This window comes from Scyliorhinus canicula, chromosome 19 (assembly GCF_902713615.1).
Source record: "Scyliorhinus canicula chromosome 19, sScyCan1.1, whole genome shotgun sequence".
NCBI lineage: Eukaryota > Metazoa > Chordata > Chondrichthyes > Carcharhiniformes > Scyliorhinidae > Scyliorhinus > Scyliorhinus canicula.
In genome coordinates this window covers 100,912,194-100,927,314 of record NC_052164.1, presented here as the reverse complement: position 1 = coordinate 100,927,314, position 15,121 = coordinate 100,912,194, and the positions used below count along the sequence as shown (strand labels likewise).

The following is a 15,121-nucleotide window of genomic DNA, read 5'->3' as shown; positions in this document are numbered from 1 at the left end:
TTTTGATTAAGTGCATAGTTTTATTCTAACTGGGTTTCAGCTTTATTGGAGCAATCACGACAGCTCAAAGCTGTAGTTTACAAATTATGTACAAAGAATTAACTATTTGCATGAATGCAGAAAATTCTAGTAATAACCATCATTGAAACTGACTGGTCAACATTTTAAGTATTAAGGATTGCTGATTTTATGGAGAACTACACATTACCTGATGTAACTGACTTAAACAACTGTTTTTAAACAAATGCCAAAGTTTTAAAGGAACATATTTTACTTTTACAACACAAACAGAAAATACTGGACAATCTCAGCACGTCTGACAGTATCTGTGGAGAGAAATAGGAGCTCACATTTCAACTCTGGATGACTGTCAAAGCTCAAAAGGTGTGCATTCAGCATGTCGTTTACATATCATACACACAGGAGAGGGGTAAAAAATGCATCATGGCAAAAAGTTGCTGACAAAATGTTCTTGCATGCATAAATCCATTGCATTGTAACCTCAGAGAAGGGACATTCCTTTCTCTTCCAACTTCCTCCAATTTTGTGAAGATTCCTTTTTATTGATCATGCACATGTTGAAATCATAGCTTGTGAGGCAGTCCTCCAATTCAGACTCTGCACAAATTACTCTCCCATGATCACATGAATCACAGTGAAGACATGGCCAATCTAAAGTTATCACCCATGTTATCTGCTAGATTAGGATGAAACATTTTCGCAACGTAATATTCTTCAATGATGCAAGCTCAAGAAGAAAGATTGCAAAACTTTAGTTATGCATTAACAGCAGCTAGTTCGGAATTCTTGGCACAGTGACTGATGAATCCTGATGACACTGCACTTCAACCAAAGGATTCTGATGCCCTAAAGTAATACATTGGTTGGAATGACATCCAAAACCACTAGAGCGGTTTGCTATTTCTACCCACTATTTACACTGCGCAATAATCTATCCATTTCAACATGTGAAATGAAGTAGTCTTATTTTTGCCAAATTTTCTTTGCTGCAGCCAACAGCATCTGCCACGAACATACGACTGGAACTGGATTGTACCATACTTTGACAGGGTAGTCACTGAGAGGCTATTCACGGGGCTCGGGAATCTAGAACATGGGAGGCCCAGTCGCAAGAGAAGGGGTTACCTATTTAGAACTGAGATGAGAAATCTCTTCACTCCAAAATCTTTGGAATTATCTACCAGTGGGTTATGGATGCTCCATAACTGAATGTAGGTAGTTGGTCTCTCAGGGAATCGAGAGACACGGGAGCGGATGAGAAAGTTGAGGCAAAAGCAGCTAAGATTGTACTGAATGTCAGAGCAGGCTCAACTGGCTATCTAGTAGTCGCCTCCTCCTTCAACTTCTTATGTTCATTTGAATTTTAAGTGGTGTGTTTTATTTCATGGGTTAATTGATAAGGTATTCCAATTAAAGGGACAGAAAACATCCAAAGCCATGAGTGAAGTTTGACCATTATCCAAATCCAAAGACCGTCACTCCTGGATGCTTTATCAAAAATACATCGTTTTAATTTACTCCTCTCCCCCTCCAAGGGCATTCATTATCCCTCATTGTGATATGATTTCAAGAGGCAATTCCCTCAACCCGACATATATTCGACTTCTGTAATCCTGGACAATTGGTATGAACTGGTGACCCAACTGTGGGGAAATAGCGCAGGCAAACAAAATCTCATTTTAGGCCAACATTCACAAATATACGTTTACAGCTCCACTCACTTCATCGTGATCTGGAGAAAGACTCCTGAATGATCGTTCACTCCCTTCTCTAGTTCTCAAAATTGACAGCTGGGCCTCCACACTTTGGCTCATTCTTTTAGTGCTGGCAGATGATGCTATTGTGGCAGCCAACCGTTTTGATGACTGTAGAATCAAGCCCACTTTTTCAGTGGAGAAAAAGCTAAAGACAGACAAATCCTCTGCCTTGCATACATTCCGAGATCCTGCGTTCATCAGTACTTCTACTACAAGGCGTGCATTTTTATAGCACCTTCAGGACATTCTTTAACGGCCAATAAAATACTTTTGAGATACTGTTAAGGGTGTAGGAGTTACAGCAAACTCCCAGAATCAGCGAAGATTATGCACAGATAATGAGTGATTACAACCAGTAAACTAAGAATTTATAAAATAATTAAATTAAACCCAGAATTATCAGGAAAACTTCCTTCAAATACTTTTGCTGAAAAATGTGAACAGTGAATGAAGTCAGTGTTGCAGATAAAATTAAGGTTTTCTAATTCTGGTACCCAAATGTCACAATGAAGCACTGCCTCAGCAGGTCACAGGGTCACACAGATGCTAAAATTCCCTTTATTCTAATCCAAGACCACCTGGCCCTCCCCTGCAGATATCACACACTGGTCATTGTATCTTTCCACATCCCATCCTAATGGGAGGGGAGAAGAGAGAATTTCTAGGGTCTTGTTTTGACAAAACAAGGCCCATGAAAACAAACTCATTTAAATCAAACAATCTCTCATCATCTTTTACCCAGAGAATGGTTAGAATGTGCACCCCGCTACCACATGGATGCATTGAGGCATATCTGGCATAGATCCAGCTATGGCTGGATATTTCGGCCGCGCCCGCTGCTAGATTGCAATGGACAGGACGGGGACTATGTAAAGGTCTGTTGACCTCAGGCGGGAATTTCAGGCCACAGGGCGGGCGCAGCTGAGAAATCCCGCCCTATATAAACAGGAGGGAGAAAAGAACAGAAGAAAATGCTGATAGGATGTGAAGTATGGTGGAGGAGGCTCATGTGGAGCAGAAACACTGGCATGGACCAGATGGATCGAATGGTCTGCTCCTATGTTGCTAATATGTAATTATTTGGTAGAAGCACAATTTGATGTTAATAATACGATGATTTCTATATAGCTGTGAATGACATTTCTTCTGGCTTGTATGCTTGTGCAATATAAATCCCTTTGCATACGCAATAAAAATAAATGAAGATTTTTGCAATGGGAACTTGCACACACTGGAGTGGGAAGTGCAATTTAATCACAAGGCTGGTAGTAGGACTGGATGACATAAGGCAACATCTACGATCAGTGTAGACAAAGGTTTCAAATGATACATTCGGAAAAATGTTTGTCAGCTCTTTGTAAAGAAATAATTATCGTGATAATAAAAGAAAATATATATAGTTTTTTTTAAACCAAAGTAAGCCCAGAAATGGTTCGGGTGGATGGACGGCATCATGATCAGCTAGAGAATTAGAGGCTCCAGACCATTGCAATGGCCTTGCAGATCCCCACGTCGTGGTAATTGAAGTAACACAGGCCAGCAAAAGTGACAGCTGACAGTATCAGGAGGCCAACCTTGGCTAGCTTCAACTTCGTCTCTCCGTGCACGTAATCGGTGACTATTTCCCCAAGGCCCCTGAAAGAAAACAGATTGGTGAAGGAAAACAAAATTAACTGAGGAAATAAGCAGGCAGAGAGATTGTAAATAAAATCCCAAATCATTGTTCAGACCATGCATTCCACAGTGAATGCCTATTTACCGAGGTTGTAATTTAGAATAATAAACAGGTCACTCCTCCACCATGCTATAATGTCATTGCAAACATGTTATAGAATCATAGATGTTTATAGCATGGAAAAAGGCCCTTTGGTCCAGCTTGAACATGCCGCCCAGTTTCTCTCACTAAACTGGTCCCACTTGCCCGCATTTGGCCCATATCTCTCTCTGACTTTTTATCAGATATTTGGCAGGTTGACTCATTTTGAAGACAATTTTTTTGATTATTTTTCTGTTCCATGTTAATGGTTTATTGGTTGCTGTTGATGGCCGGTAGTTTTCCTGGGACTAGCACATCTTGATTGCTTGTATTCCATCTCACCTGGTTACATTGACTCAGAAGCTAATGTTACTTAATGGGTGATAAATGACAAGGATGAAGGTCAAAAGATAAGAATCTTTGGTGGTTCTTTAGCACACAAGTCTCTAGTTTACAGCCGATAATGGGGTTCTTTGTAGAGTCATTAATTCAGGTCATAGAGTACAGTACTCATAGGCCGCAGGCTTTCTGGATAAATGCCTTATTTCTCATACTGGGCCTTCAGCTCAGGTTTTGTGTTCAGGCCTATATCTTTCTGGAGAGACACATCAAACCTTGTTTCCAGCTTGTGGTTTGACTGCAGGCCTCTGCAGTCTCAAGAGAATGGCACATGGACTTGCTGGGGAGAGAGAGAGAGAGCGAGAGAGCGAGAGAGCGAGAGAGCGAGAGAGAGAGCGAGAGAGCGAGAGAGCGAGAGAGCGAGAGAGCGAGAGAGCGAGAGAGAGAGAGAGAGAGATGTAATGTAAGAAAACGTGCCCAACCCAACCGTTGCGTAGCCTGGTTTGATCTTCAATATGTAAATGTTTTTCCTGCAAAAAGACCATCAGAGATGACTCAAGGGAGATCAGCAGACACCGTCAACAAACTAACACTAAAATCCAACCCTTCCCTCCACAAAATGCCATCACAGTTGAATATAACCACACCCAAAAGCAAATGGAATGGTGACGACAATAACTTGACCGAAAGCTGAAAATTAACAAACCTAAACACAAGCTGTAAGCGGGATGGATAGAGTGGACGTTCAGCGACTTTTTCCTCGGGTAGATGTAGCTGTTACAAGGGGGCATAACTATAAGGTTCATAGTGGAAGATAGGAGGGATGTCAGAGGAGGGATGTCAGAGGTAGGTTCTTTACTCAGAGTGGTTGGGACGTGGAACGCACTCCCAGTTATGGTAGTGGAGTCGGACACTTGAGGAACTTTCAAGATAGGCATATGGAGTGCACTAGAATAATTGGGAGTAGATTGATTTGGTCTTAGTTTCAGACTAGTTGGGCACAACATCGTGGGCCGAAAGCCTGTACTATGCTGTACAGTTCTATGTTCTATACCCACCCTGCCCATGTAACTGTCTAACTACTTTTTAAAGGAAGTTAATGTATAATATAATAATCTTTATTGTCACAAATAGGCTCACATTAACACTGCAATGAAGTTACTGTGAAAAGCCCCTAGTCGCCACATTCCGGCACTTGTTCGGGTACACAGAGGGAGAATTCAGAATGTCCAATTCACCTAACAGCACGTCTTTCGGGACTTGGGTGGGAGGAAACAAGAGCACCCGGAGGAATCCACACAGACACAGGGAAAACGTGCAGACTCCGCACAAGACAGTAACCCGAGGCCGGAATTGAACCTGGGTCCATGGCGCTGTGAGGCCACAGCATTTAAATGTGATTATTTTTTATTTTTTTTAAAACAGACAATTTTATTGAGATATTTTTGGTATTGTAAACAGTAACAATGCTAACCACTGTGCTATACCGTGCTGCCCAATGTAATGTTATGCAAGTCTAATGTAAGCCTACTTGTGACAATAAAAATATTATATAATGGCATTCCCGGTTCCTACATTTGGAAAGCTTTTTTTGCAGTGAAGGATGCCAAACCAGAAAAAGTCAAGAAAGTGACTCAAAAACAACATTAGAGGGAGCAGCAAACTGAAGAATGATCGTGAGTGATATTCCACTTTCCAGAATCGTCACCAGACAAATCTGAGGAACTAAAACTGGGCAGAAAGGTCAGACTTGGGATTTCCGCAGTGATTCCATTCCTACAATAGCTGCTCACATCCCTCTGCTGCGCAGGGCATTGTATATTTGTAGCAACGAAGGATAATAGAAAGATTCCCTCCAAGGTATCCAGAACTGGCTGTGAAGTGGCACTCAAGCACTCCAAGCAGACACTTCTGGAAATGTTTCCTAACAGGAATCTAACTTCTGTTCCTCTGCTGCAGAAATAGAGAAAAGAAAGCCTAGGAAAAGGGGAAAGGAATAGTAGCATTCTCATCTCTAAGTCAGAAGGTCATGAGTTCAAGCCTCATTGCAGAGTTGAGCACCCAATCTAGGTCAAATTTTATGAAAGCAGTTTTGAAGGAAGTTACTGCAGTGTGGGAGGTGATGAGCAATTTAAATCAACGTCCCCCTATTACGGAGTTTCCATCAAGAGTAAATTGTCTTTAAATACACACTATCAAAGCCCATCAGCATCATTAAAAGCTCTTATTCTGTACCCTGGCTTTCCCATGTCAGTTAAAACATTTCCAGTTGGCCTTTCTACTCATCTCTAACACGTCAACATTTACACTCTCTTCATGTATTTTCTATGATGGGATACACACAATACTTCAAAGGTGGCCCAACCATTACCATGCACAATTATATACCTTCCGTACATTATGAAATCCTTAGTTTCCCAGGTTAGGTTAGTTCTCTCAGTTTTCTCGATTGCTCCTCGAGGTGTTGGACCTCGGTGACAAACGTCTAACCCAGTGCTTCTCAAACTATCTGATGTGGCGGACCGGCAGTTTTTTTTTCAATGTGCCAGGGACCGGTGAGTGAAACAAGCCAATCCAGGATTACTGTCTCTTTCTTTTCTGGAAACACTCCACGTACCGGCAGACGATGGCTCGCGTACCGGCACCGGTACGCGTACCACACTTTGAGAAGCACTGGTCTAACCTATCTATTCTAAACACCAGTCACCATTCTTTGGATCAGGGCAGAGAAAATACTAAAAGAACAGAAGAAGTTAAAAGATAGAATCGCCAGCGCAAAACATTATTTATTGTTGCTTCAAGCAGAGCCATAAACTACACAACTGAAGGGGCAGTGTTATGGGATGTGGGCGCAGGCAGTTTACCACTTGAGCAGGATGTCACATATCTGTTTTTAAATGGAAGAAAGTACCCAATAGCACAGGCCTGTCCAAAACATTCAACAAGATGTACCATAAACCTAACAGTTAAAAGGCAGATTTTGCCATTGCTTTGGTCACCTAAAGTGCTAACTCAACCCTGATGATAATAATAATCTTTATAGTCACAAGTAGGCTTACATTAACACTGCAATTAAGTGATTGTGAAAATCCCCTAGTCGCCACATTCTGGCGCCTGTTTGGGTACACAGAGGGAGAATTCAGAATGTCCAATTCACCTAACAGCACGTCTTTCAGGACGTTCTTTAGGTCCAATTCACCTAACAGCACGTTTTTCCGGAGGAAACCCACACAGACACGGGGATAACGTGCAGACTCCGCGCAGACAGTGACCCATGCTGGGAATCGAACCTGGGACCCTGGCGCTGTAAAGCAACAGTGATAGCCCCTGTGCTACCCTGCCACTCACATGATAATGGCTTGGCAGCCATCAGTAGAGGCTGGGCATCTTGCTTAAGTGAGCACGCTTGGTGTGCAAGCTTGCAGAGAAAGCAGGCGCAAGCTATTTGACCAAAGTTCCAACAGAGAGTTGCCCGGACTCCAAACATTAGCTCCACTTTCTCTCCACAGACGCTGTCAGACCAGCCAAGATTGTCCAGCATTTTCCGTTTTTGTTTCAGATTCCAGCATCCACAGTAATTTGCTTTTATGTGAACTTGACTCTGTTCTCGTGCACTATTTCCTTGCAGTATTCAGAATGAATCGTGCCAACCACATTTAAGATTACCATACTGCTTTACAAACAAGGTTATTCATCCAGTTACTGCTCTATTCCCGTTTCCCTGTCTCTTCCTCCCACCCACCCCCCTCCCCCGCTGCCCCCAACACCAATGGACGGAATAGGTGACTACTGCTTTATTTTAATCCAGTTCCTGTAAACTCGTCAAATAAAGTTCCCTAATGGAACAAACAGCGGTGAAATGATAACCATCAAACACAAAAGTATTCTTTCGAACCAGGAAATTCAGTCAAATGTATTGATTTCAGAGAAGTTTAAGTAAATGCGTGGGTTAACCACAACAGATTCTATTTTCAGCTCAATGACCAAAGGACCAGAGAAATTGCATTGCATCCGAAACAAAAAAAGTATCAATTCTCTTTTGTCAGCACACCAACGTTGATTAATTGCAGATGCACATTTATTGTAAACAGGCTTAGAAATCAGTCATGTTCCAGCCATCACCAACATGAAAACTGCATTCGCCACTGTATAGTTCAGTTAGTGGACATAATCGAACAATGGTTCGAATAAAACAGCATTTATTCCAAAGAGCAGCGACTTATGTTTAGAGGGCATTTTAATGTAGTGAAATCTCCAAGGCACTTCTCCTCACCATTATCAATACTTGACCAGACAGAACATTTTGAAGATCAACCTAAAGAAGTTGGAGATGTCGAGGGGGAATTCCAGCATTAAGGGCCAACACAGCCACATGGCCACTGATGATGGGCTGATTATAACCAGGGGTGCGCAGAGAACTCGATAGGTTGTAGCACTGGAGGAGATTACACACATAACGAGGGATCAGTATTCCAGGACTTAAAAACATAGTTCGGAACACCCAATAGGTGAAGAACTAAGGCACACTGACCCCACCCAGTTCAGAAGCAAATTGGTCACTCTTGTCCAGAACATTCATTTGGTTTCTCTTGTGCAAGAAACACAGACATCCTTGGCATGCAGAGCTGCAACTGACACTGGTTAGCAAATCTTTGCCTTCCTAATTTCTCCCCAACTAATCTGAGCGTCATTGATTGATGCTGAGGGCAGGGCTGCACCCTTCTCTTCCTTGGGTATAAAACCATAAGATTAAGGAGCAGTAGTAGGCCATTCGGCCCATCGAGTCTACTCCACCATTCAATGAGATTATGGTTGATCGGATGCAATCCTCAACTCCACTTTCCTGCCTTATCCCCATAACCCTCTATTCCCTCATTGATTAAAAGCCTCTCCATCTCAGCCTTGAACATACATAATTACCCAGCCTCTACAACTCTCTGCAACAAACAATTCCACAGATTCATACCCTCAGAAAAGGAATTTATCCTCATATCACTTAATGGGCGACCTCTCACTCTGAGATTATGCCCCCTATTCGTAGACTCTCCCACAAGGGGAAACATCCTTTCAGCATCTACCCTGTCAAACCCCTGAGAATCCTATTTTGTCTCAATAAGGTTGCCTCGCATTCTTCTCACGCCAATGACGACAGGCCCAAGCTACTCAATCTCTTTTCATAAGAAAATTCCTCCATACCCGGGATCAGCTTAGTGAACCTTCTCTACACTGCCTCTAATGCCAGTCTATCTTTCCTTAGATAAGGGAACCAAAACTGTTCACACTATTCCAGCTGTGGTCTAATTAGTGCCTTGTATAGTTTCAGCAGGACTTCCCTATTTTTAAACTCTCATTCCCTTTGAAATAAAGGCCAACATTTACCGTCCTTATTACCTGCTGAACTTGCATGCTAGCTTTTAGTGATTTATGCACAAGGACACCCAAACCCGTGCTTCATTTTTCTGCAGTCTTACTCCATTTAAATCATATTCAGCTCCTTTATTCTTCCCACGTGCATAACTTCATATTTTCAGACATATTCCATCGGTCAAGTTTTTACCCACTCACTTAACCTGTCTATATGCCTCTGTAGACTCATGTTATCCTCACCACTTGCCTCCCATCTATTTTTGTGTCATCTACAAACTTGGCAATAGTGCATTCACTTCCCTCGTCCAAGTCATTAATATATATTGTCAATAATTATGGCCCCAGCATTGATCTCTGTGGCACTCCACCAGTTACAGGTTGCCATCCTGAAAATGCCCCTCTTATCCAAACTCTGTCTTCTATCAGTTAGACAATCCTCTATTCATGCTAATACACTACCCCAAAACCATGGGCTCTTATCTTAAGTAGCCTTTATTTTTTTTTAAAAATAATTTTTATTGAGAAATTTTGATTTTATACAACAATAACGCACCTTAGTAAAATACCGAAAATAACAATAATATTAACAATCATATACATTCGCCCCATCCCCATGAACAACCCAGCATTTTAACAACAACGCAAATTAACACACTATAAAGTTACAGAATAAACACTACAATAATGCACCCCCCCCCCCCCCTGGGTTGCTGCTGCTATTGACCCAGTTACCTATCTCTGAGCCAGGAAGTCCAGAAAAGGCTGCCATCGTTTATAGAACCCTTGTATTGATCCTCTCAGGGCAAATTTGACCTTTTCCAATTTTATAAATCCCGCCATGTCACTGATCCAGGTCTCCACGCTTGGGGGCCTTGCATCCTTCCATTGTAACAGAATCCTTCGACGGGCTACTAGGGACGCAAAGGCCAGGACACCGGCCTCTTTCGCCTCCTGCACTCCCGGCTCCACCCCAAACCCAAAAATCGCGAGTCCCCACCTTAAGTAGCCTTTATAACGATACCTTATCGAACGTTTTTGGAAGTCCAAGTATATTACATCTACTGGTTCCCCAACATCTACCCTGCTTGTTACTACCTCAAAATAATTCTATCGCCACCTCTGGACTTGGGCCACCGTCACCCCCAGCATCTCGGACATTACATCTGCGAACCCCTGCCAGAACCCATCAGCTTCGGAGATGCCCAAAACATGTAGATGTGATTTGCGGGCCTCCCTGCGCACCACCCACAACTACCCTCTACGCCCTCAAACAAACTACCCATCCTTGCTGTCATATGTGCCCTATGAACTACTTTAAAGTGAATGAGGCTTAACCTCCCACACAGCGAGGACACATTCACCCTCCGCAGGGCCTCAGCCCAGTTCCCACACCTCCCCTCCCAACTCCTCCTCCAACCTGCACTTTATACCCCCCACCAGGGCCCCTCCCTGACCATCAACTCTTTGTAGACCTTGGACACCTTCACCTTCCCCTCCCCTATCTCATCCTTCAACAGTACCTTATCCTGCAACCCCATGGGGTGGCAGCCCTGGAAAGAACGACACCTTTCTCCTCACAAAATCTTAGACCTGCAGGTACATAAAATAATTTCCCCGGATAGCTCGTACCGTTCCTCCAGGTTCTCCAACCGTGCAAACTTTCTCCCTTTAAACAGGCCACCAGATCGCTCAAGGCGCAAACTATGGTTGTTGCAGATCGGTGCCCACACTGAGGCACCCTCCAGTCCCAAATGCTGCCTCCACTGACCTCACACCCTTAAAGCAAGACACTACTGGGTTTTCTCCACAATATCTTGAGACAGAGGTTTGTTACCACATTTGAGAAAGTTAGCAGCTCAGATCAGAATAAAATCTCAAAAGATATTCTGCTCCAATTAGCTCAGTTTCTCCCTTTATCAAGACAGCTACTGAAACTCATCAATCATCCTCTCCCTCCTCAAACAACAAGAGCAGCAGATACACTTGCAGAGATCCCCTCCAAGCCACACGCCATCCTGACTTGGAAATGTATCAGCCATTCCTTCACTGTCACTGGGTTCAAATCCTGGAACTCCCATCCTACACCAAGACGGACTGCAGCGGCTCAGGGTGCTGGCTCACCACCACCTTCAAGGACAAATCAGGTATGGGCAACAAATGCTGACCTTGCCAAAGACACTCACATCCCATGAAGAAAACTCATGAAGGTGTAAATTTATAAATTTCTTACATGTTCAGTGTCCAACAAGTAAAAGGATAAAAACCATCTTAAAACAGAAGTGAACCACAAAGAATAGCATGACACATATATTTGAAATTTGGTAGGCTATTATTTATGCATACTTCATATTAGAAATTAGGACTTAGAACTAAAAGCCTTTCTACACTTCCAGCACAGACCTCAAAAGCTAGACTGGCAGGGGGAAAGGTCATATCCTCCTATTTTCTTGGATAACGGAAGCTGGCAATGGGTCTGTGTAACCATTCAGACTGGATCCCTCTTCAACTTCCTGTCTCTGCAGACACTGCCTGACCTGCAGATTGTTTCCAACATTTTCTGTTTTTATTTTAGAAGGGAAGGCTTATCTGCCTCTCTCAAAGACGCTGGTCCATAACATAAGAAATAGGAGGAGGAGTATACCACTTGGGGGCAGCACGGGGCGCAGTGGTTAGCACCGCTGCCTCACGGCACCGAGGACCCAGGTTCAATCCTGGCCCCAGGTCACTGCCCATGTGAGGTTTGCACATATTCTCCGTGTTTGCGTGGGTCTCACCCACACAGCCCAAAGATATACAGGGTAAGTGGACTGGCCACACTAAATTGCCCCTTAATTGGGAAAAAAAAAATTGGATGCTCTAAATCTATTAAAAAAAGGAGTAGACCACTCAGCCCATCAGTCCTCCTCCACCATTCAATACGATCACGGCTGATCTTTGAGCTTCAACTCAATTTCCTCGGCCACTCTCCATCTCTGTCCCAGCCTTAAATATTTTCAGCAATCGAGCATCCACAACCCTCCGGGGAAGAGAGTTCCAAAGATTCACAATGATTGGCCGCTTATCGTGCGACTGTACCTTTTAGATTTCCTGACCAGTAGAAACAATCTCTTAGCATCCGCCCGATTAAGCCCCCGTAGAATTTTGTAGATATCAATTAGATTGTCTTTCATCCTTCTAAACGCCAGAGAATATGAACTCGATTTACTCAGCCTCTCGAGTTTCTTGCCTTTTTTTTCATTCTTATGGTCAAAGTGAATCATTTCACATTTCTCTACATTATACTCCATCTGCCACCTTGTTGTCCATTTACCTAACCTGCTTATATGTCTTTGCAGCCTCTCTGTGTGCTCCCCACAGCTTACCTTTCCACCTAGTTTGGTAACTCCTATTCACTTACCGAATTACTTCTGGGGGCCAATCAACTTTCCAGTATCTCACTCAATTGGCCACTCGGCATTGGGCAATCCCTAAGCAACAAGTGTCAACAGGTTGCTAGATCATCCCAATCCAACCATACTCAATATCCAAACAAGTGTTGGGGTGGCGCAGTGGTTAGCACTGCTGCCTCACGCGCAGAGAACCCTGGTTCGATCCAGTCCCGGGTCATTGTCCGCGTGGAGTTTGCACATTCTCCCCGTGTCTCACCCCCACAACCCAAGGATGTGCAGGGTAGGTGGATTGGCACAACAAATTGCCCCTTAATTGGAAAAAGAAAGAATTGAGTACTCTAAATTTATTTTTTTTAAAGTGTAAAGGCAGTCTTGGAACTGTAAATCAATGAAGATGATTCTCTTCTCCCTCCCACAACCTCTATCACCTTGAAGAACATGGGAACACTAATATATATACATTTCTAACTTTGAAAGATATTCCTATTCCTCCATTGTCGCTAGGTCAAAATCCTGGGAACTCCCTTTCTAAGAACACGATGGATGTACTTACAGCAGATGGACAGCAGCGATTCAAGAAGGCAACTCACCACCTTCACGGCTCCAGGGTATTTGGGGAGGGGCAATAATTGCTGGCCTTACCAGCAATGCTCAGATCCCATGAATGCATAAAAAAATCAAAAAGGAAACAATCCCAATTTCCCGTCACATAAATGAATTCACACATCCCTCCTCGTCATTCTTCCCGAGTAATCTACCTTGTCCCAATAAGTCATTGAGAAAAAAATAGATGATAAATTACCACAGGAACTTAAAAAGAGATCATACCAGTGACCATGGAGAGTGACAGCTGCAGCCAGTGAGTAATCCATGACAGCTCCCGGGTAGATGTAGGCCGCAGGAAAAAGGCCCAGCAATGCTACACTTAGTACCCGTTCACTAGTCCAGTGTAGAGAGGCAGCTTTTGAACCAGCTAACAGAAGAGAGGATAAAATGAGATGCAATAACTGGACTTCATGATGTCGATAACACGATGTACAAATCTAGCTAACCATGCTAACGCAATTGTACAGCACATGCCACGTAAACACCCCTATGATTCCAGTTTGCAAATCAGAATTGTTGCAGAAACCAATTTGTGGAGGAGGGTTTAATCTGATAATTCAGTTATTCTTTTGTGAAAAAAATATTCCAATGATTTAGACTTTGAAACTGTGAATCAAAAGTAAACTGGGATAAATACAAACAGAAAATATGTCACTGTTAGAAATTGTGCAACATTAGGAATTCAGGTCAAATTTCAGGTGTTTGTTTTTGCTGTTAGAACCATTGGAAAGGAGGCAGATTTGATAGAAGTTGGAACAGGTGAGATTATCTGTGAATCTCATTAAGACATCTTTCCAATCCATGATCATTCCTAATTATGCTCTCAATCTCATTATCTGAAGTCTATATTTCTGCATCACTCACATTTACTTAAACACAAGCGAAAATGGATGGTCACAAGGAAAAATGGAATATACCAAAAATTAAGTGTTACTGCTCACAATATACGTCTATGAACATTGCTCCATGAAATGGTGTTACAGCACAAGTCATTATTTTCCTGTTAACCTACTGTGCCCTAGTCCCGGTTGCTATACCTTCCAGTGCTTAAATGAAAGGCTAATTACTCTCCTTCCCACACATGGCTCCTCTGAGCAATTATCAGTTTCTTGGAAATGGCAGAGTTGAAATCATGTCTTTCCTCTTTTCGTCAAAAGTGGCAGAAATATGCATGTATGAAACCACAGCATCAGAAACATGACAAACTGCTTTCCTTTGCAGCTTCTCGTGTACAGAAAAACAACTCTAGTCTCTTTACATGGCGGTAAGCACGATGGCTGCCAAGCAACACGACACATAGACAGAATTAGACTTCGGAACCAAAAACGTGATTGCAGAAGGAGCTTCGAGTTCATTTTTGAACAGGAGATGACAAGGTGGAAGAGAGCAGACAGGGATTACGGGGGACAGGGGCACTGTGGTCACCAGCACTGGAACAGAAGAATGGAAATAAGGAAAAGCCAAGCCCTAAAAGACAGACGTGAGCTTACATAGTGACTCCTGCCCACATCTCAGGACATTCTAAAGCACTTCACAGCCAATGAAGTGCTGTCACTATTGTAGACAAGGTGACAATTTACACAGCAAGATCCCACAAAAAGCAATGAGATAATGCCCAGATCATGTGTTTTTGTGATGGTGGTGGAGGAATAAATGTTGGGCATTGATAGAACTTGCCTGCTCTTTTCCAAAATAGTTATGAGGGATATTTTACAATAGAGAGAGGATATGGCCTTGGTTTAATGTTATCTCAGGAAGAACGCACCTCCAACAGTGCAACACTCCCTCAATACTGCACTGAATTGTCAGCTTAGACTTTGTGCTCGACTCTCTGGAGAAGGCTTGACCCTACAACTTCCTGACTCACACACCAGAGTGTGAATCAT

At 42.9% G+C, this 15,121-nt stretch overlaps 1 protein-coding gene across 1 annotated transcript in view; it reads right to left on the bottom strand.

Annotated features, from left to right (window-relative positions):
* The window catches only part of LOC119953878 (succinate dehydrogenase [ubiquinone] cytochrome b small subunit B, mitochondrial-like), a 28,422-nt gene continuing 13,301 nt past the window's right edge, over positions 1-15,121 (bottom strand). The window contains exons 3-4 of the mRNA XM_038778491.1: positions 13,458-13,602; positions 1-3,413 (exon numbers count right to left, since the gene is read on the bottom strand). Of these exons, the coding sequence (XP_038634419.1) occupies positions 3,248-3,413; positions 13,458-13,602 (311 nt within the window). The 3' untranslated portion in view covers positions 1-3,247. The remainder of the gene's footprint in view (positions 3,414-13,457; positions 13,603-15,121) is intronic.